General features: G+C 35.9%; 1 protein-coding gene across 5 annotated transcripts in view; it reads left to right on the top strand.

Annotated features, from left to right (window-relative positions):
* Nucleotides 1-22,928, top strand: part of LRBA (LPS responsive beige-like anchor protein) — a 434,158-nt gene that overhangs the window by 88,830 nt on the left and 322,400 nt on the right. For 4 of the 5 annotated variants that reach the window (XM_069780554.1, XM_069780564.1, XM_069780535.1 and 1 more), the window contains 10 exons: nucleotides 1,952-2,980; nucleotides 3,710-3,799; nucleotides 4,052-4,227; nucleotides 5,480-5,633; nucleotides 6,042-6,222; nucleotides 7,492-7,619; nucleotides 8,014-8,121; nucleotides 10,704-10,875; nucleotides 11,523-11,961; nucleotides 22,084-22,217. In XM_069780554.1, coding sequence (XP_069636655.1) covers nucleotides 1,952-2,980; nucleotides 3,710-3,799; nucleotides 4,052-4,227; nucleotides 5,480-5,633; nucleotides 6,042-6,222; nucleotides 7,492-7,619; nucleotides 8,014-8,121; nucleotides 10,704-10,875; nucleotides 11,523-11,961; nucleotides 22,084-22,217 — 2,611 coding nt within the window. The remainder of the gene's footprint in view (nucleotides 1-1,951; nucleotides 2,981-3,709; nucleotides 3,800-4,051; nucleotides 4,228-5,479; nucleotides 5,634-6,041; nucleotides 6,223-7,491; nucleotides 7,620-8,013; nucleotides 8,122-10,703; nucleotides 10,876-11,522; nucleotides 11,962-22,083; nucleotides 22,218-22,928) is intronic. The other variant, XM_069780575.1, reaches the window with a different exon arrangement.

Raw genomic sequence — 22,928 nt, 5'->3', positions numbered from 1 at the left:
TTTCTTCTTCACAAAAGTAATGATTTGACCAAAAGTAGCAGCTTTGCCTAATCATGTTTTTGAAAAAAAAACAAATAAAAGTGCAAGGGAGAGCTTATTAGCATGATATATTTTGGGTTGCTTTTGACAACCTGACTGTGATACAGTTCTGGAAGGAAGTATTTCTAAAATAATAATGTGCCGTGCGCCCCCCCCGCCCCCCCACTTTAGCAATAACCTATAGTCAAATATTTTATAGATCCATTGTGACAGATGGATGAACTTTCAGTTATTTGTAATCATTCATGGTTTTTTGTTTATACATAACTGGTTTAAAACTAGTATAGGAAGACTTTTTTTTAAACAGGAGGAGGAAGATATCCCATTTCTATTGCTAGAGGCTCAAGTTTCAATTAAATCAACTTGAACAAATAACATGCTTCAGGTCATGTTAGAATAGTACACTGTTCCTACAATACTTTAATTTATATTTGATTGATGGAGAAAATAATATGTTAAAAAGATAATGTTGACAACACAACCTGCCAAGAATATTCCTTTTTACCTTTGTTCTTTCTTTGCTCCTCCTGATTTGTTAACTATAATTTCTAGTACCTTTTTAACCTGTCAAGTTAGTTTTTGACTTACATGTATCATCCTAAGAGAAAATATTCCTACTGACTAATCGTCACTTTGACTACCATGTATGTGGAATTTTTAGATGAGATCCAAATGAATGAGTTTAGTATGTAAGAGAATAAGAAAATATGTATTCATATGTTTAGTAAAATGTACTGCTCTGCTTTGTCTATGGAAGATGTTTGTGATAAGGAAAATGGTTTAAAAAAAATAAAACCCTCAGCTGCAGCCTATATGTTGGGAAAATTTTGAGAACTAAGCTTACAGATAACAAACACTTCTGTTGTAGAAGATAAATCTAAACCCTAAATAGAAAGGTATGGATAAACTAAATTGAATGACAGCATAATAAAAACTTCAGTTAGTCTAGTAAGATTTTCTTTCAACACACAGCTATTTTTTTGGGCAAATTAGTTTTATCAGTATGTATATAAAGAATTTTTCTATCTGGAATTTTTATATATATCTAAAAACAACAATAATTTTTTTCAGCTCATCCATAGGAAGATCTTCTCGCTTTAATCGGATTGTGTAGCTGTTCTCATGTGCCTTTTAGACTTGGTAAATAGCATTCACCAGAGGAAAAGTCCTCTGAAGAATTTTAGGTATCATTTGGAGATCCCCAGGGTTTTAGCTTTGTTACATGCTTCTCTCTGCTCTGACTTTGTGAGATTTTTTTCTTTTTAATGTAAACTTCTCGAAAGTTTATTTATCTTTGTGGATTGTTGAGCATGCTCAAGGTGCTAAAATGATGTGAAAGCTCAACTATAGTAAGTGTTCCTGCTACTTGTCACAGTGTCCCCCCTTACAAAAAAATTGAGATTGTCAGCTATCTCAAATTCAGTAACTCTCTGGATGTTATGCTGTCGCATTTTTATCTGTATCCTATACAATTACCTGAATGCAAGTAGCACAGATAACTCTAATTACAGATCACTGTAATTAACCTAGGAAACAATGCAAGTGTTAACTGTAAGTATTAAACTTTAAACATTTTCACTTCTTTTACTAGAAGTAGTCTTTAAAACTGAGTACTTCTAGTAAACACTTAATTTCCTATCCTTAGGATCAGTCTAGGATTTTTTTTACTTTGGTGTTACTTTTTTTTTTTTTCTTTTCTTTCTTTTGGCCAGGAATAACAGGTACACTTAAGAAAGACTTGCTCTCAGTTGAAGTGATCTCCAATGTGAAATTATTTTGTATCATGAGAACAGTATCCAATATAAATTTGTAGTATAACTTTGTGATTTGAGAAATTATTTTGGGTTTTTTTTTCAGATAAAACAGTCATTAATGTATAATTTTTAATGTACTTTCAATTCTGTTCTTCTAGGTAACTTTTGAAATGCACAAAGAGAGTCTTTCTCAAATGTACAGGGAGTACCAAGGGAAAGGAGGTGAAGGGAGTGGAATACGGGCTTCAGCTCCAATTAGAACAATCTCTGGAGTTAGCAAAGAAGCTGAAATCAAGAGAAAGCAACAATGTTTGGAGTTAAAAGAAGATGCTACTGCTCCTTCCTGCGTTATTGATGATATTGAGTGCAGTACTGAAAAAAAAGAGACAAATACCTCATCGGATGGTGACCAACAAACTCATTCAGTGTCTAATCATAGGGAGGAGTTAGAGGGGGAAGACGGGGAGACTACACAGGATTTAAAAGCAGTGCCTTGTGCAGAATTTTCTCCAGAACCGGAAACAATAAAGACCAGTGTTTCAGAAATTAGTACTGGAATAGCTGAAGCAATTGAAGATTCTTTGAGCAAAGCTGATGAGCTTGAGGAAGAAACAGTAGCTGTCACTGCTGCTTCTTTAGCAATGCAAACTACTTTGGAACGAGAAACTCCTGAAAGTCCAGAAAGACTGGAAAAATCAACAGTAGATATGGAAGATGAGGATGACTTTGTTGATTTAAAAGAGGAAAGTAGTATGCCTTTACCTTCAGAAGAGTATGCAGAATTGAACAAGGAACGTAGCTCTAATGAAAACAAAGTGACAAAGCAGGAAAAAGCAATAGAGAAGCAACGTGAATCTGTGCTTTTAAAATCTGAAGATACTGAAGGTGTGGATGAGAAAAAACAAGAACTGACTTCTTTAGCAGAGACAGTGAGTTCCGCAGTTCAAGAAGTAGCAACTCAACCGGATTTGAAAGGGAAGAAGAAGCTGGAGGAAGAAAAGATTCTTTTTAGTGAAAGCAAAACAGCTGAAGAAAATGCAAATGCACATGTGCCAGAGCCTGCTGGAGCCTCTGAGAAAAGAATCGCCAAGCTTGATGTTTCTAGTGTTGCATCAGATACAGAAAGACTGGAACTGAAAGCTAACACATGTCTAGAAGCACCTCTGCCCCCTAGATCCATACCTGAGGTAAATTCTACCTATCCTTCATCTGTCTAGCTTAAAAATAAAAGGAAGTTCTTATTTTGTGAGATTTTTGAAAAAGTGTGCCTATACACATTTTGGGGATTTTAATGTGTGTGGATTTTGTGAGTTATCTAAAGAATACTTTCAACCCCTGATTAAAATAGGCATAATTCTTACTAATTTGTGTACTGAGAAGTCTCTAAGGTTTTATTCTTTGTACATGCACTTACGGATGCTGATGGAGACTGAGTATTTGGCTAGATGGACACTTTGTCTGTGTTGATACTTCTTAAGTTTGAAGAATTGAAAGAAACATATATTCTGAGAGGATTTTATTTACAATTTCTTCTGCTTCTTTACTCAACCTTCCTTTTACTCTTTACAATCTGGTCTCCTATAATCTCAACTCGTAATTATTGAGAAGCAAACATTGCTTGTGCAGGAAAAAATAACATTTAAGTTTCTTTGATATCCTGATGGAACTTGTGAAAATATTTTTTACACTAGTTACTCTGCAGGTACGTGATATATATATATATATATATATATATTTGAAACTATAAAATTTGATATGATTGTCACTCCATCACGTCAGCCTACCTCGTTTGTGCAAGTGTCATTTAAAACTGGGTTTCTGTTGCATGCCGCAGTGCTCCACTCCTCTAGTCTCTAGTTTCTAACTCAGCTTTTCATGGTTAAATAGTCATGTATCTCAGTACTTCCCTTCTGCAGAGATACCTGCTAATGGATGCTCTTCATTCTGCACCATTCTTCCTTAAAGGAGGAAAACCACTGTCTACAGCAACATATACTCCCCCTGTGGTAAGGTTGGGTTGCTTCTTGTGTATGCCTGGACTGACAGGTGTGGTAGTGCAGCTGTAGACTAGTTTGTAGGTTTGGTATATCTATTAAATAGCATTTGTGTAATAGTTTTAGCTTTATTTGTAACATGGTACACAGTCTAAACTTGTTGAATATCTAAAATCTCAAGTCTCTTAAATGCATTTCAGTGTATTCCATGGAAACTAATAACTAGAGTGTGGGGTTTCTTTTGTCTGCAAACTGTGTATTCAGCCCTCAAGGCAGCAAGATTCTTCAGGACAAGAGCTAGCTGCTTCATCAGATGGGCAGAGAAGAGACTCTAGGTCAACTGTGTTCCGTATTCCTGAGTTTAAGTGGTCACTGATGCATCAACGCTTGCTCACAGACTTACTCTTTTCCATAGAAACAGATATACAGATGTGGAGAAGGTAAATTTCTATGCTTTATATGGAATGATCTAGACTGGTATTTCAATTATAATTAACTTGAGATTTTGTTGAAACTGCATCAGAGTCGCTCTTTGACTTTGAATTTTGCACATCTGATATTTTACTCATTATTCAATAGCTTTACTTATTTTGTGACCTATACACAAATAGTCTCAGATTTTTTTTTTTAAGGCTTTTCACAGACATAAATGTGTTTTGGTTGAGGGCCTGCACATATATTTTGACTGAAATCCTGGCTACATTTAAGTCAATGGCAGTCTTGCTGTTGATTTTTATTGGACCGTGATTTTCATGTTCCTAATGTATGTAAGGGCCTGCATCTTTTATTAGTATCTGAATATGGAGGAAAAAAAAATCTATCCCAAATAGTATTTATTACGTCTGCATTTACACACACTATATTGCTGCTTTGATAGGGTTCTATGAACAGAGATGTTCTACGCCTTTAAAAATTAACTTGTAACAGGTATCTGGAATGTAATCATCAAGTTGAATTTAGTAAAAAAAGGAAACTTTGAAAACCGTGGTAATTTTGCATTAAGATTTAATAACTTAAATAAGAGTGGTGTCTATTACTAGCTTGTAGTAGTGAATGTCAAATTTAAATTGAACTGTATAGCTGTACTGACCTGATAAAAAGGAATGTAAGGATGAAGAAATAGAGTACTTAAGTGATTAAAACCGATTTAAACTGCGGTGAATTTTTGTCTGACTAATTTTTAGGATGTGATTAAATTAACCTCTCAAGACATAATTGGATGTAGCTAAAATGTATTTTTAGTTTAGGTTCTGTTTTGAAAATCTATTTCCATGTTTAACAGGATTTAATTTTTTGTGTTTTGTTGATTTTTAATTTCTCTGAGAAGCCCTTAGTATTTGCTTTATTTTTCCAAAGATTCAAGATCTAGTTCACACTTCCAGGAAACTATTGTATTGCCTGATATATTATAGGCTGGTCTATGATTACTTGCTATAGCAAAAGTCACTGTGTCTTTATCCAAATGATGATTAACACATATCTTGATGTTTTTAGCTAAGTGTGATCTGGAGAGGTTTAAGAACAGAAAGGAAAGGTAGTTTTAGGTTTAGATTAAGGTACATCAGTTGACCCTTACAGTCATGTGTTACTTGCTGCCCCATTGCTAACTCTCTTGTTTCAGTTTTATGAAAGCATAAAGATGCTAAAATACCACAGAAATAAACCTGTATTCTGAATGGTTTTTTTGGACAGCCATTCTACAAAAACTGTGATGGACTTTGTGAATAGCAGTGACAATGTCATATTTGTGCACAACACAATTCATCTCATCTCTCAAGTAATGGACAACATGATCATGGCTTGTGGTGGTATATTGCCATTGCTTTCTGCTGCTACGTCTGCTACTGTAAGAAATTTCATTTTTATTTGAAAATTTGTCTCTTGTGGGAGGATGCCTTTCTTTATGCAGTGTATTAACTATTATATCTGTCCTTTTGGGAAACAAGAATGCATGTGGGATATTTCCACAAGCATCTCTTTCCTCCCTTTGCTACCTCTGTGCTTTCCCTAAGATAAATTGTGTGCCTGCCCTCTTTGCCTGAAGACATAAAAAGAAGTTGCTTGGCTTCATTGTCTCACAGTGGTCTGGAATGGGATTAAATCCCAGTACTAATAATTGTAACTAGAATGTGACTAATTACCACTTTTGCATGTGACTGAAAATGGTCTTCCAGGATACTTCTTTTTCATTGAAGTTGTAGGAATATCACCTTTGTGAAGAAGTAAATGTTGCTTTCAATTTTTCTCTGTGTAGCATGAATTGGAGAATATTGAGCCAACTCAAGGACTTTCAGTAGAAGCATCTTTAACGTTCCTCCAGAGATTAATCAGCCTTGTGGATGTGCTAATTTTTGCAAGCTCTCTTGGTTTCACTGAAATTGAGTCTGAGAAAAATATGTCATCTGGAGGAATTCTGCGACAATGTCTTCGTCTGGGTAAGCAAATAAAAACACTTAAGGAGCATAGGAGCTTGCTGTTACTAAATAGTTAGGAAATGTTACCTTTTTTTTTTCCCCCCTCTCCTTTTTTGTTAAATCAAGATTAAATTTAGTCAAAGAAGCATTGGGATCTTTTACTATTTTACTATTACTGTATTCTTCAATGCATATATATGGGGTCCTTTTCCTCTTTAAAAAGTTTAAGTAAAATAAATTTTTAAGTTTGGTAGCCTGACTGTTGTGGATGCAAATTTTCATTTTATCCATGAAGATATTTCTTTTGACAAAGTTCCCCAAACAGTCAAGACTGAGAATGTGGCAGCTTTAAGAAAAAGAAATCTTATACTCTGTACAACAACATGAACCTTTACAATACGTAGAAAAGAGGTTTAAATCGTGAGGTCAGTAGATGAAAGTATGAAGAAAACTAGAGATGTAAATTTCTAAAGAGTAGGGTTCAAATTGGGCAGTAGTTGTACCCAATATTATAGTATGTATCAAATTGGGTTGAAAGTGGTCATTATCTAAAAAAGTAATGGCTCTTCTGGAAATGAGAATATACAAGATCATAACTGGGTTCAGTTAATACAGGAGGAGAGTATTCCTGCTAATTGCATGCTGTAAGACTTTTTGTAATGAAAAGTTTAATTTGCATGAGTGCCAGAGCAGCTCAGAGCCTCAATCCTCTCCCTTTCTAGGCAATCAAAACTTTGTACACGTAGAACAAGATTTATGGGATGCAAACAGGTATAGAGGTGGGGTAGTTCTTTTCTCCTTTGAAAATAATGTTAGAAGATGAAACAGGTATAATTGTGAAGCTAAGAAAATAAATCGTGTAACTTCAGAACGTTAGTCCAAGAGTAACAGAGCATTGTGAAGCAAACGTTGCCATTTGTTTCACTAGTGTATCACTTGTCTTTCTTCCTTGCTAGTCTGTGAAATTAGCTGTCTTCACTCTCCCCGTGCCATGGTTGTATGTATGGTAAATTTTCAATGAAGGATGCTAACTTACTCACTTTGAAGTATCCATTAGATATAGCATACATGTTCTAATAGTTTAGTATTAATTATTAATTATAAATTATTAAAGAATTTTGAGCATTGGTTTGGTGACTATTTAAAATTTATGGAAGCAAAATATCATTTTACTGATGTGCTTCAACTTTTTAGTTGAAGTGATAGACAGAAGTGTATTACACATCTCTGTAAGGCATATAGACAATACTATTTCCCAGAGTAATTCTTCACGTTTCTTCTCCCTTCAAGTATGTGCGGTAGCAGTAAGAAATTGCTTGGAGTGTCAGCAGCATGCACGGATGAAGCCTATTGGAGACATTGTGAAGAACCAAAAAACAGTGCAGGGCTTTACAGGAACAGGAAAGTCTGCAGCAAAGGTAAGTATAAGACCGTATTCAGGAACACAAGAGCCAGTAATTATTACTCTGTATGGCGGGATAAGTTTTTAAATTTATACCTGCACTACTGATACTTTAATAGAGCTGAAGGGCATGAACATTGGAAATCCTGAAGTAGTTTTTCCAAGATGTGAATTTAACATTTAGATATTTAACCTCTCACAGTGAAATTAATCTGTCATGAGAATTTGCCAGATTTTTTTTTAATTCCTTTAAATAAGAAATGCATATCTGATCTTTGTGCTCTAGTTATGACAATATGATGTACAGTGGGTGATTGTACGCACTTAATGATTCTTGGTAGAATACTTTTAAAAACAGAATTTGAAACAATTGGTTTGGTTGTTTTGGTTTTTTTTTTTTTTTTAAATAGAGTCCAGTGGACATTGTGACTGGTGGCATTTCTCCAATACGAGACCATGACAGACTTCTGCAGGATATGGATATTAATCGACTTCGAGCAGTAGTGTTCAGAGATATAGTAAGTTACAGATACTGTTGTTTTCTTTATAGCTGGATTTCTGCGTATATCTGTTTGCTGAACACTTGCTATGTGTTACGCAGTTTGGCTAAATTGAATTTACAAAAAATGAACACTGCTTGCAGCAATTAGGAACTTGTAATACTCTGCAGCTGTTGTAGTGTTTGGGTTTGGAACGAGGGAGAGGTTAAAATTGCTGCCTGCCAATCAGGCTCTTCAGTGTGTTCCTAAGAGCTGATTCTTTGGAATTCTGCCTATTGTATATGAAATACGTTGTGTTTAGTACAAATACATACTTTCACATGGTGTACATGGACAAACTGTTTATGTATAGTATGTATCATAAAGATGTTTATGTATACTTTATGAAAAATGAGTATCTTTCTAGCTAATTAAAAATTAGAGGTCATCTCTAATTCCTTTACTTCCCCTCAGAGGAACCAATTTGTGTGCATGTGCTGTAAATATGCATATGCTTTTGAGTCTTGAATTGACTAAAAATATCTTTTCCCTGTGTCAGCAACTTTATAGCTGATATTGAGGAAATTGAGATTGATTGCTTAAAAAAACCATCTCTGTAAGCGAATACAGCAGCTATGATGCCTGTGAGTCATTGGTGGCCACAAGCTTGGACACCAGAACTTATTTTACAATAATTGGACTATTTAGCAAGTATAATGATTTACATAGTGACTTTTGTTCTATCCAGAATAGTGAAGGATCTTTGGTTTTTATCTTTACAGCAACTATTGATTGAAACAAGCTTCTTTCAACCCTTACTTCAGTGTCAGTGTGCAAAAGAGTAATAGGAAGTGAATCTTCCATACTGGTGGCAACTGAAATAATCTTAATGATGCAATCTTCAAAATCAAGCAAATTTTGTGTAGTCATTTTTTCTTTTAAAAAAACCAATATACACACACAACCTCTGCTTTTTTTTTCTTTTTTTGCGTATCTAATCCACTAGGTTTTCTGTTTCACGAACAAATATGAAATGATGCAATAACTCTGCTTTTTGGCTACTGTGTTGAGCTGTGGAAAAAAATTAGACTTTAAAAGATCTGTTTTGGAACAGTTTTTATCTCAGCTGCTTATACTTGCATCTAAATATTTTATGTTCAATTTGCATGCAGTTTCTTACATTTTGTTCAGCACACAGAATTGTGATTGGCACAATTTGAACCAGTACAGGAGTAACTCAGATGGATTCCACTTAACCATCACCAGTAGTACTTTCAGTAGTATATGAACTTTATTTCAAGGAATTCTACAAACATAGCAGAAAAAAATTAAGGAAGGGGTGGTGCTTATTCACTGGATCACTGCTAATTCACTTTATTAAGTACAGTTGGAAACTGTTTTGCAAAAATTCATCTAGCAAGAAAATTCTTTATAATCCTTACCATTGTAGGGGACTTTCATCAGTCTCATACTGCTTGCCTGATGCTAACCTGTTATTAGCTTACTGTTTCTGTCTTGTTCTCTGAAAGTTAAGGATTTGGGTTGAATCAAGGGGATTATAGGTTGTTTTTTCAGTGTAACAGATAGGATCCATTGATGTTATCTAGTTCTTAATAGAGACCTTCTCTTAAACTTCTCCCGGTATAGCTTGATAAAGAACTCTTCATGGAATGTGGGGCTTCAATAGGCACTACAAGCATGATAAAATGAGCTTTATAGTTTTAACTTACCTTCTTGAACTGCTTAGAGGGAAAATTTGAATGCTGCCTGAGCCCTTATGTAAATGAGGGGAAAAAAAACCCAAACACACTTGCTTTTACTGATTGATCAGTGGAGGATCCAAATATTCAGTTCTCCTGTGATCCCAAAGTGTACAAAGCTTTTCTTCCTTTAACAGCCAAAGGGGATAGGCTTAGGCTAAATCATAACATCTAGTCAGATCTGGAATGTGGCTCTTTCCTCTGTTTCACTAGGAGTGACTGAGTACTCTGGGGAGGTACCTGGCATAATTCATATTAAGTTTTGTTTTTAAGATTTTCTTAAAATCTCTTCATAAAGTTGCAGCTGTAATGCAAATGCATATTTGCCAATTCTTGTTTAAATTGTACATAGTACAGTACATCCATCTGAACAATCTGATAATGAAATAAAACCTTAACATTGGTTCTGGGATTTCTTCCACTTCCTTCATTAATATATAATAGTTTAGAAATGCTTTTACAGTTTTGGTGAGTACGCTTGCCTGATTGTACTTCACAGCAAATGCTGTTAATATCTTGGTGCATCTGAAGAAACGTAATAGAGGAAACACCTGTAAATAAATAAAGGGGATCTAGTCCCTGCACTAATTCGAAGCATGTATTCAAAACACACAATCTTTAGTTAGAGTTGTCATATTTATAAATGAAAAATGAAAGGATTAGTGCCATCTGAATACAGTTGCTGCATTCCCTAGCTTTATAGGTGAGACAAACTCTGACTAGAGAATATTGTTCTTCCATTGTTGACATATCAGCTTACTCTTGGTCTGTTTATGGTAGTGCTGGGCATACTTTACAGAAAAATAAACATGCTGCTGAAATTGTAATGGAAAAATCTGTGTGTGTGTCCTTTTTTTACAGGAGGACAGTAAACAGGCTCAGTTTTTGGCTTTGGCTGTTGTGTATTTTATATCTGTGCTCATGGTTTCAAAATACAGAGATATACTGGAACCCCAGAATGAAAGACGACCACCAAACCACAGTCAGTCATTCAAGGAATCAGAGAATGAAAATAATGAAACTCCTGCTACAGGTGAACTGTTAATCATTTGGCCAAATGAAATAATGTGGCTTATGCATCTCAAAATTCTGTAGAAGTCCATGTGAAATTGTATAGAAATATGCACACTGTAACCACATAAGTAAACAATATAGTATTCAATTTGCCTCAGTATTTTTGTGAATCTTTTTCTGATCTGAGAAGAACCTAATCTATAGGTTGATTTTGCGGTGTAGATGTGGTTAGTCTCACTGAAATAGCTAAGTATTCACAAATGCTTGTTGCAGAAACATTACTATTTTGCATAAGGTTAAGTATGCATAAGCATAGACTGGCAGCTTTTTGCTTCCACTGTAAGATTTCTTTTTCCTATTCTTCTTTAGGGCAATCGATCGATTTCCATTCTTTGACTGTTGAGCCAATACCTTCTATTTCCTTGTCTCAATTTTTGGATGCTATAACTTTTCAGGCTTCTCAGAAATTAGAAGGAAATTTTTCTGTTCTAAGTTTCCTATTAAATACTTATAGATAATATTAAATCTCTAAGTAGGCAAGAGGAAATACTTATAGCTGTTATTTCACTTGTCACCTATTGGTGTTACTTCTTTAGGAGCAATGTGGTGAATGCAATTCTGTTAATAATCAACTTAAAATGTGTTTTCTGTTTTTGGTATGAACAGATCTGGAAAACCCATCTGCTGCTGTTGGTCCTTCAGCCTCCACTGAAGATTCAGAAAGTACAGTATCTGTACAAAGAAGGGATTCTGGTCTCGGGGAGGAACCAGCTTCAGGGCAAACAAACAGTTCTGGTAGTGTTACTGAAGCAGGACCTCTGAATGTCAGTGCAGGTCCAGATGCAATCAGTGAAGTACTATGCACGCTCTCATTAGAAGTAAATAAGTCTCAGGAGGGCAGAAGTGAGACAGGAACAGAGGATAGTAAGCCTGCAGCTTCTGTGCCACCTGCAAAAAATGTCAACGTAAAGGACATCCTGAGAAGCTTGGTAAGCACACCAGCTGATGGGACTGCAGTGGATACTGCTCTTCTGCCACCAACCTTCCTTGGAGTTCTTGGCGATGGAGCTGCTGAGCAGCCTGTACAGTTCCATTCCTTTGACAGGTAATGTAACTTCCAAAATATTTGGGCTATTTCATTTTCCTTAAGATATCTGTGAGGAACAGAAAAAATTTACACTGCAGTTCGCCAGATCTGATGTACAGTGTCATCTAATACTTAATATAATCAAGATGCTTTAACAAGTAGAATCTCTGACTACAAAGTCTGCTGACATCACATAGGTTCGTCATGAAGGTATGCTCTGCAACTCATGGGATGCAATGTTATGCTACAAAGGACTGTGGAAATGAAAAATGACTTGTGATTGGGTTACACTTGAAGGTCTTGAAGCCAGCACCTCTTTATAAGAGTTAACTTTCCTGTCTCCATACATGTTACAGCTCAGAAGCAATATGGTAAGAGGGCCAATAAATTGCCTAGAAATGACTGCAAGACTGAAAGAAAAGATTACAGGTGTAAGCTGTTTGTCTTTCCTGTTCACCTCTTCCTAAGTGCAGAACTTGCAGATGAGTGCTGCTGTACTATGCATATTTAGCTAGTTTTAAAGGACTCGGGAAATAAAATGGATGAAATAACTTAAAGTAATGATGTGTAGATCAGCTTGTGTACTGATCACAAAGCTGTATCTAGTTACTGTTACACCTGCAAAAGAATACTGGTTTAATAATAGTTACAAATGGATTGAAAACAATGCAGTAATCATCTAGGTGTCCTTCTACCTATAGAATACTCCCATATTCATTTATGAAAATGCATGTGTTCTGCCTTCTGGTGCTAAAGGCCTACTTTAAATCTTTCAGGCTTCATTCAGTAGGTATATCCCTAAGCTGTTAGATTTGCTTTGTTGTTGTAATAGCTTTTTAAATTTTGTTTCATTTTAATAAATATCTGCCTTTCTTAATACTCAAATGCCATGGTGGATTTAAAATGGATCATTCCTGCTTTGTTTCTCTTTCTTTTCCTTTTAGATTGAAGTCCCTCTTTCCTGATTATAATTTTGGTGTCCCCTACATTTCAGTCTCATTAGCTCCTTACCTCTCCAGGATTCCCAAAACCAACAAAGAAATCAAAGAAGGAAAGAATCCCATAGCATTTGAATTCCTGCCTCTAAAAAAGCCTTAGTCATACCCAGAAATCCTGCGATCTATCTGGTGCAAGGGGATCCCTTGTTACCATACCAGTATCTGATCATCTGCTTCTACCTGAACTTCCTCTGGCTCTGATGTCTTTGCTGTCTATGGCTGCCTTGCTCGAACTAGCAAACTTAGATGACTCAAGAAAGGAGTGCAGCTCTGCCAGGGGTGTGGATGAAGCTGTCACAGCATGCCTTCTCAACTCAGGTTGCCATATCACTAGTGGGGGAAGAGGTGGTGGTGGTTGCCTGGCTGGATTAGACACAGATGGTGTATGCTAGCATTTGGCCCCCCTGCTCTTGTCTCAAAGTAAATACAGTGTTCTGCTTGTGATGCTAAACAGGAGGACTTGTTTTGGGAGCAGTAGGAGGATGGAGGCAGAAGGGGAAAATTGGTAGAAGAGGGACACTGAATTAGAACTTGTCATGCCTCTCCCTGCTGCTGCCCAAGTGCTTTTAGCACTTCCTTATTGCTCTGCAAGTGAGCAGTCGATGTGAAATAGCATAATGTTTTAGTCTGTGACTAATGTTTTTCCTCAGGAAATTCTTATTGTTCATTGCTGAGCGGCAGAGATTTGAACCACAAAATAACATTTGTCTGGAGAACCGGTACAGAAGTGCATGTGGCATTTAGGAATTATTTTTTAGCTATTGCTAAAACTGAAGGTTTGTGCTGCCTGTGCAAATATGATTTGAATTGGTGTAAAGCAGGTTAACTAGACAGGAAGTAATTGGGCACCTGCAGTCCTGATATCTGACATAGGTAGATTATACCTACAAAACCTTATCAGAGGAAACAGTGAGATTTAATTTGATAACATGTACACTAATGAAACACCGGGCATTGGCAGCAGCCCTTCAGTCATTTGCAGTTCTGTGTTTTTTTCTCTGTATAGTTGCAGTGTGTCTTGTAAAGCAAGTCACTGAAAAGTTGAACTACTTGCTATTTTGCCCTTTTACTTTTCCAGTGCTGTACTGTCCCAGCTGGACTCCGTTGTCCTTTTCCCAACTCTGAATTGCCAGCCATTTGTAACCACAACTCTCAACATTCTCTCACTTAACCGTGAGACATAATTACGGTATCAGATGCTGAAAGGAAGCTAGTCTGATGAAGGAATATACACAGAGGAGTGAAAGGGCTGCATGTACTGCAGCAGTAGACTGCACCATGCTTGTGAATGGAAGAGCAGAGGGCAAGGGGTTTTGTAGGGCTTTATGTAGCTATCTGCACTGCTTCACAGTAATAACTTGTGGGTATTAGTTTCCTGTGACTTTTCATGTTTAGTGGGTGGGGCTAAATATGTCAGGAAAAGGTCATGAGCTAGTATAAAATATTTTGTCCTTCAGCAATTGTATCTGACCTCGGCATGTCAGCAGGTCTGTGTTTCTAGGTGGCTTAATTTTTCATTTCCTTGCTTTTGTGGGTATGTCAGGTAGACAGCGTACTTAATGGTGGACTAGTCAATTATCATCAGGTAGTGCCATGCACAATCTTGCATCTATGGTAAATATGTTGATCTACAATAAGGCATGTTGCTAACTAGCTAATAAATCAGAATAACTGTATATATGAACATTTATAGTTCAAATTTATATCTTATATTAATTTATATTTAAAATTATATAGGCAAGAAAGTTTCATGACCACTTGAAGGTGACTGTATCTTTATATAGTACAACTCTGCTTAAAATACAAGTTTATGCTCTGAAATGACACCTAGTGACAACAGTGGGAAGGAATTGTACCAGCAAAAGAAAAACCTGTATACAAGAAACTGTAATAGAGTTGGAAATAGTAGCTCTTACCTCTGGGGTAGACAAAAATACTAAGGTATATTGGGAAAGTTTGGAAAAACAGGCTTTGGGATGCTCTCTTATTTTCTGTGTCTGTTTTGCATTTAATATATTGTTTGAGGGCAAACACAAGTCCTGTGAGTTAACTTGTTTTTTTTTTCTTTTTAAAAGACACTTTGTTAAAAGTTGTTCCCATGTAGCAGTTTACCAGTGGGGTATCTCTGGGAATTTCAAAGCATCTCTCTGATCCTGCATTTATCTCAGGAATGCTGTGTCAGAAATCAAAACTCTCCTCATATCTTAAGGATTATCAACTTCCCAGCCATAGCTGGAGAGTATACAGTAACAGCTATGTGAGTGAAACCTTACTGAAAGGCTGCCAGGTTGCAAGCCTTTGCAAACAGCTAGGTGTGTGTGTTCATTCCCATGCCAAAAATCTTCCCCTTATCTTATGTGAAGATACAATCTTGTGATTAGTGGGTGCCAGGGGTTTATCATGATAAAGTTCAGGACTTGCATTGGCTTTTTCCCAAGATCTGTAGGGACATGAATTAATGTTCCAATTTCAGTGTGTCCTAAACCAGCAGTTTTCTTATTTAGTAGTAATCTTGTAGAAAAAGAGGGGGGGCTAATGCAAGCAAATTTAAAGAAAACAGAAATAAAAATAACCAAAGCTTAGGATAAAAAAAGAGATGACATTTTTCTTCAGTTAGTCTAATAAAACCCATAACCTATCACTTGCCATTTTTACTGTGCAATTTTAAATAAAACGTTGGTCTCTCCTGGCTTCTACTGCTCTTTGTGGAAACACTCAATAATCATGTCATAGGAAGCTGATGCTGAGGGTTCAGAGGAATATAGGCTCTTAAATCATGGTCATGTACCATAGAGCTTAAATATGCAGCTATGCTGTAACTTACAGAACAGATATGTTAATAAGCTTGTTTATCTTTTTGGAACATCATCTATAAGCTGCTTAGTTTGGCTCAGCCTGTTTACGCATTTGTCAGTCAGTGGCGTGCATATGCCTTTGTAATGGTTGGTTGTGGTATTTTGGTTAAATTTAATCAAAGTCCTTTTTTTATATTTTAGACTTCATTGATTTGGCCCTCAGATGTAAAAAGAATAAACTTGTTGACAAGATTAAGTCTACCAGGTACAGGTAAAGACAGAATATGAGAATGGTGGATCTGTAGATCAAGGCACATATGCTGTGATGAGAAGCTCAGCTCTTTTGGCACACCAACAATTTGTATTATGCAGGGGCTGAAGAGGCAAACCATTTGAAGTCTTCTCCCTGCCAAGCTGATTTTAAAGTTCTCTTACAAAATTGATTGTATTCTTTCTATCATCTCTTCCCCCGCTGCCCTGATCTCTCATGGCTTTGAGAGTCTTTCATTCTTCTTTTCTCCTTGGGTATTTCAGGGGAGACATAAGAGAATGGGTATTATCTACAGACAGCAGAGCACATAGAATGACTCTGACATGGCAGGCTGCTTTCCTGGCTCTCAAAGTAGAGGTAAAAATAAGTCTCTGATCCTCTTTATTGGTCTTTTGCTCATTGCATAGGAGCCCTGCAGTGGGCATCGTTCTGGTACCCTGGAACAAGACTAACTTCTTTTGGTTTTGAATTAAAACCATTATCCCATAGGGAAACAGACAAACTGTCACCTGTGTTGCTGTTCAATGCTAAAAAATGGAATGCTAAGAATTAAATCTGCATAAAGTCCTGTATGTCAAGAGGAATTAGAGCTCATGTAAGTATTTTTAAATTATAGTGAGGTAATCAGTTTGGCCTGGCCCATGTTGTATTAGGAATATTTGACTCGCACCCGAGGAAAATTTGTAACTTGAAATATATTTAAAATTAATTGCAGACTTGCCAACTTAAAAAAAAAAATTTAGGAAAATGTACTAAAAATTTAGGAGATATTTATAGATATTTTATATCTTTGTATTGAAACAGAGGAATCAGTGATCTGAAACCAAGAAAGCTTTCAATAAGTAAATCCTTATAGAATTTGGCAGAATAGATCATTATTATGTAAGCCTTTGTCTGTGATGGAAGTCAGTGTTCAGCTCAGTGGTGTGTGCTCATTCAGCAGTGAATAATTGTCTGCAACACGAAGGCTTCTTACACTTCAGCATAATTGGGACTAATAACACACTGACCTTCTGGCTAAGATGTATTTATGGTGGCTAGTTCTCACTATGCCTGACCTATGTTTATCAGTTCATGTGCTGTAAATTCCTACTTTAAACCTTAAATATTTGATTTTAAAGTAAAAAAAGGCAAACATCTACAGTCATGTAAATGAGGCAACTAAACTACGATTTTTACCACAGTGCTTGAGGTCTGCTTGAAATACACCTTAAGAACAATTTTTGTGCAATTTTTCTAGTTTATTTTATTTCTTCTGTATCTGAATATGGTGATAAAGGATGTTATATACAAAGGTAACTCCAAAGCATAGAGTTAATTGAAATGGTGTGATAATGTGAATGTTAAGGAGTAAAATGTATTGATGGTTTCCTTCCATATGACACATTTCTACCCACGTGTGAGGTTGCTTAATGTATGTTGTTATTCTGATGAAATTAATGCATGATTACAGATGTTTTTAAAAATATGTTATTTTTTAGATCTGAGGAAATATACTATAAGGCCACTTACTGATGAGTATTTTATTCACATGTGTAGCTATATTTAAGAAATGCTTATCAGTTTAGCTACTAAAAAGGACTTGTGTACTTTTAAAAACAAGTGCCCTATTACTTGAGGGAAGTTGGAAACACATTAATTTTTAAGACACTTCTCTGACAAATTTACCTGATTTAATAATGTGCTAAATACTCCATGTTTTCCACATAGTTTATTTACTACGATATTTAATCTTGATTTTCAACTGTCTCATGTATTCTTTCTGCCAGTTGTATTCATTTTAATTCTATTAACATTTGCATAATCTTTTGAAAGAAGAACACAAATGAACATTGATGGTTAATGGCAAATATTTCTGTTTGAACACAGTTGCATTTCCACCTAAATATTCAGAGAAAATACCATATTACTACACAAATAAGGGAAAATGTTGGAATTTCAGAAAGTAAATAAAGAAACATGACCAATGTTTATGCTTCAAATATCTTAATTTGCTTTCCAGTATGCGGTAAATATGAATCTGTATGTGACTGCCACGCCATACTTTCATACCTTGAAGAAGGCCTGGAAATGGAAGCTCTTAAAACAAATCTTACAACTGTAACATTGGTCGGTTGCACTGTTGAAAGGGAAGACATACATAGTAGTAAACATGACATTACAAATAATGCAGCAATGCATAGCTATAAAGCAATTATGTTAAGATACTTCGATATTTTGGTTTATTGTTCTTGAGCTATTTTAAGGATTTTTTTTTTGAATCAGAAGGTCATGGCAACTGACCAGAGGACAGAGGCAAAGTACATTCTGGGTTTGGTGTTTCATTACATCGCATTTCTGGACAATATCCAGCGCTTCTTTTGTGTGTGTGCTTCAGATTGACACAGCTGTCAGGAGAAGGGACCTTTTTTCCTCACCAGTGATACTGTTTCTTTTCTTATTTTGGCTGGAAAAGTTGCAATAATTTCAGTTGGCTGTTGAAGATCACTATCTAAAATAAATTCTGTTCGGAACTAGTCTGAGGCTAGAATAGCGAGTTGTTCAAAGCCAAAGTTTTCTTCCAAGGTTCAGATTTTTTTAATGTGAAGCAGCAATTTCTCCAGCCCCTGTACTGTTGCCTTTTTTCTTGCTGAATACTTATGGAGCACAGCAGAAGTCTTTGACTGTGGTGCATCATGAACACTCTGAATCCTTAAGCAAGCCTGTAACAGAGGGGACCAAGATCTAACATGACCTTTAAATATAGGAATTATCGTATAATTTATGAAGTAGGTGTTTTTTTTGTTTGTTTGGTTTTTTAGCTAAAAGCTAAAACTTTTTTTTCAGTGGGATATTTTAAACAACCTAAGTTTCTCAGAAAACTGTGAGTGTCAGTGTCTCTTGCTTAAAGCATGTGGTGACTGTGTCTGGAATACATGTGGGCACACCCATGTGTACTGTTTATAAGGCAGCATACGTTCTTCTATATTTTGAAGTCTGAAACCTGTACTTATTAATTTTTATTGCTTGAATCAAAGCAAAAGGAATGATGTTGAGTAATTAAAAAAAAAAAAAAGCCTTCTAACAGCTGTACTTTGCAGCTCTGTATTAGTGCCACACTCCTGGTGCTAGTAATCAGATTATTTTCCTTGAAGTGAATGCCATTGCTAGATACTGAAAATTATAGTGGAAGTGTTAGAATATAATTCCTTTTTTATATACTGCATGGAATGTAAGTTACTGAAGAGGAGAGAAGCAGCTGTACTTGTATTCCCAAACTTCTACAGATTTGGAGGTGAGGAGGTATACAAAAGATCTTAAAAGGCAGAAGAGACCATTGTGGTCATTTACTGCTGTCTGTTGCAGCCCAGAAAAAAAAATTTCTAATTCTTTTGCTTGAATGCACCTCTCCTTGGGTAGCTATGGAGAGTCTGGCAACTTGCTGAAACTACTCCCTCAGTGCAGCTACACTTAAGCACACTGAAGGTCAGTAGAAGTTTACAGGAAGGAATGATAATATATAGTGTTGTGTCAGAAACAGCACAGAAAATGGAAGACTGTTGTAGCTGGGATTTCTTTTGTCTCCACTCATTGTCAGCTGCAGATGAGCGGTGTTAAGGTAATAGCTCCATCTGCACACAGGCTTCCTTGCTCCCATGAAGTTCCAGAACTCTTACTTGCCCTGTGAGGAGCTTCTTGTAGTAGTGCTAAAATTGTTCTAAAATTCCTTCTTGATCCTTCCAGCATGTTCATTTCTCTATTTTCATCTGAAAGAGTGCAGTTCTAATATTTAAAATTAGTCAAAGTTCAACCATTTATGTATAATTTTTTTTAAGGTGTGGGTCTGGCTTGCCCTTTAAAATACCACCTGTTCCATAGTTCCTGGGGCTCTTAAGTAGAATCAGGCAGTAGGATCAGTAGCATTCAGAGGACACAGCCATTCTGATTTGATGTTTTGAGACAATTCTGATTGACTTTAAGCCCTGGAAGCAGAAAAGTTCTCTAGAAGATTTGGTTTTATCCTCAAGGTAATTTAGTGTTTTCCAATTTAAAATTACTTACATGAATAATATGTTTTGAACAGACAGTACCTATATGTGCACAATTGCCATCTACATGTGCACCAAAATCTGTCACTAAATATTCTCCCATATCACCTTGCATCCAAAATAATTGTGTGTGTGTGTTAGTTAGCAGCAAATGGAGAATTGTTTCTGTAACTTAGTGGGTGTGCAAAGAAATATTTCCAGCTTGTGCACTGAGATGTCATAGAATCCACATGAATAGACATGTATTTGTAATATGTCTGTATGATTTGGGTTTAGTATTATTGATCAGTATTTCTTGAGTTGGATAGCTATACAGTAAAAGAACTTAAAATCTGTAAAGGAACACACCTGGACTTCAGTGCTGGGTCATGAATGTTGGAGAAATGTCCAGAAGTTTACTACGTGTGCGTGCATCTTGTACTCAGTAAACTTGTATTAATTATCCAGTCCCTTCCAGGTATTTGAATGTGTGTTATAGAACAGTAGTAACAGTTTCCATACAGTGAATATCACAGGATATTGAGCAAGAGATCCCCTTCTTATACCTGGGTGATGCAAAATTAGTTGGTAATGTGGCTAAAATTTAGAAGACAGTCTAAATATATGAATGGGTTTTTTAGTGCATTGTTCATGTTTCAGGGAAACTGACATGAACATATGAGCAAAATTCATGGTTTAGACACAATCTTGACTTGGGGCTCAGGTGTTGTTGCTTCTATTTTTTTAGTGTATAGTTAACATTAGCAGTCACCCTTATAATGATACGACATGTACTGCTTCCAAGTATGGTGCCTGCCTACTCCTGCCATTAAGGAGAGCTGATTTAATCAGTAATGTGTTCTAGCTTCTGTGACATCCTTTGGACTGAAGAAGGCAGTCAAATACAGTCCTTTTTTTCCCATTCTAGCAAAAACTATTTTAGAAATATTTGACAGAACTTCTTTGGTTGTTATTATCACACCAGAATTTGGGTCAAGTTTCTAAGTTACTTTATGTAGAAAATGAATATTTTAAAGCTATTAAGGGAATACTTCCAGTGTGTAGTTATAGTACTGTCAACAAAAGATGTGATTAAATAAATTGAATGTTGAAGACTTTCGGCTTACGGTTAACACCAGGTAATTAAAAGTAAGCGCTGCTGTGGGAATGCATTATATATCAGCTGTACTCTTTACCTCATTAGCTGGGTTTTTGCATGTTTATGGAGCTAACTTGCAATTAAAAATGCCTTTAACGTATGCTTAACAAGGCCTTTTAGGTATTTGGAATAAAGTACTACAATTTAATTGAAATTGGTATAGCATAAATAGATGTCTTAGTAACATGTGATATAAATCTCCATGCCTAACTTGTCACTTTGCATCTTTTCCTCTTGTGTAATCTTTAATGCTGACTATAAGGCATGATGTTTAACTTGTATACAAGATGGAGATTCTCTCTTTAACTCCAAAGAATGTTTTGATTTAGTATATAAGTAAAACTTGATTGACAAGATATACTCAAATTCATGCCTTAGTCATATTTTTAAGATGTGTGAATGTTTGTATGTGCATATGGGTATCTGTTAGGATGTTTTTAGCTATAGTATATCCTTCTTCAATTAGTCTTTTGTTCTGCATTAGAATACAAGAAGTAGTATACTGTCAAGGCAACGTTGAGTGTTGATAATTTATCTTAATGTTTTCATTTTGAATGCTGTGATAACTGTTGTAAATAGTTGCCTGAAGTTTAAAACCAAATCTTGGTGAAACTAAGGTGAAAAGTAAAACCTACTTGCAGGTCACTTATCTTGCTGATCTTCTAACTGTGTGCTTGTTTGTCATGGCTTTTGTGGAAGTGGATGATATATTAAAGTGTACCATAAAAACTAAACAAGGACAAAGTGTCCTTTTGGTTAGGGTAGATTGCCAGAGATGATGGAAAAAGAAAATAGGGAAGGAACGGTACTTTTGCAGGACATAGAAGTGTATATGCTAGATGGGTAAACAAGGATCATGATGTGTGAACCTTCATACAATGTTATTTACTAACTTTTTGTCTTCATCTAGGAGTGTTGTTGTACCACCAAAGAAATCAACCATTTCCACTTCTACAGCTGCTATGGGTATTCCTGCAAATGCTGTCAGTGTGGTTTCTTCTTTAGATTCAGCGCAAGCCCCAGATTTGTCAGGAGAATCTCCTGGTGAGTAAGGGTAGATAAAACAACTTGAATCCCAACCCTTCCTCTGTTGCTTCTCCCTCCCTTGCTATTCACTCTGAATGCAAATGAACAAGTTTTTGTTACGTGTTTTTTGTTACGTGTTATATGAAAGTGAGATGTTTTTCAATAGTTATCTGTATCTCAAAACTCTGTAAGTGATAACAGTTGTCTTTCAGACATTAAGTCACTAGTTGCCTTCTGTTGTAACACTGGTTAGTGTGTATGTATATATTATGTGTCTATATATGAGTCTTTCTTATACTAAGAATATTGATACTTATGGCTGGTTGTGTTTTCTTAGGGGAAGGTGTGCCAATAATCTGGGGAGATGGTGTTTTACACTTTTTTTTTTTTCCCCCTAAACTACTGGAGTGTATGTGGTGTAACATGTCCTAAATTATCAAGTCAAACAAAAGGATATTTGAGACCTTTGTATCCTGCATACTACTTTGTCTATATCTTTGTCATGTCCCCTCACATAGCAGCTTGCAGGCGTGCATTCGGTATCTGTGCCTCTAACAAAGACCAGTAGCAGGTACTTTACAGGAAAATAGACATGACTCTAGGTTAAACTGGACCAATTGTCAGTGATATTATATGGATTCAAGAACATAAGAATTAATCTTTTTTGATATTTGCTGAGTTTATCCCCCAGATAATTTTATTATTCCTAGTTTTGATGCTGTAGCTACA

This window comes from Haliaeetus albicilla, chromosome 1 (genome assembly GCF_947461875.1).
Source record: "Haliaeetus albicilla chromosome 1, bHalAlb1.1, whole genome shotgun sequence".
In the NCBI taxonomy this organism is placed as follows: Eukaryota; Metazoa; Chordata; class Aves; order Accipitriformes; family Accipitridae; genus Haliaeetus; species Haliaeetus albicilla.
Note: the sequence above shows the minus strand (reverse complement) of the source record. Positions and strands in the feature narration are given on the sequence as shown.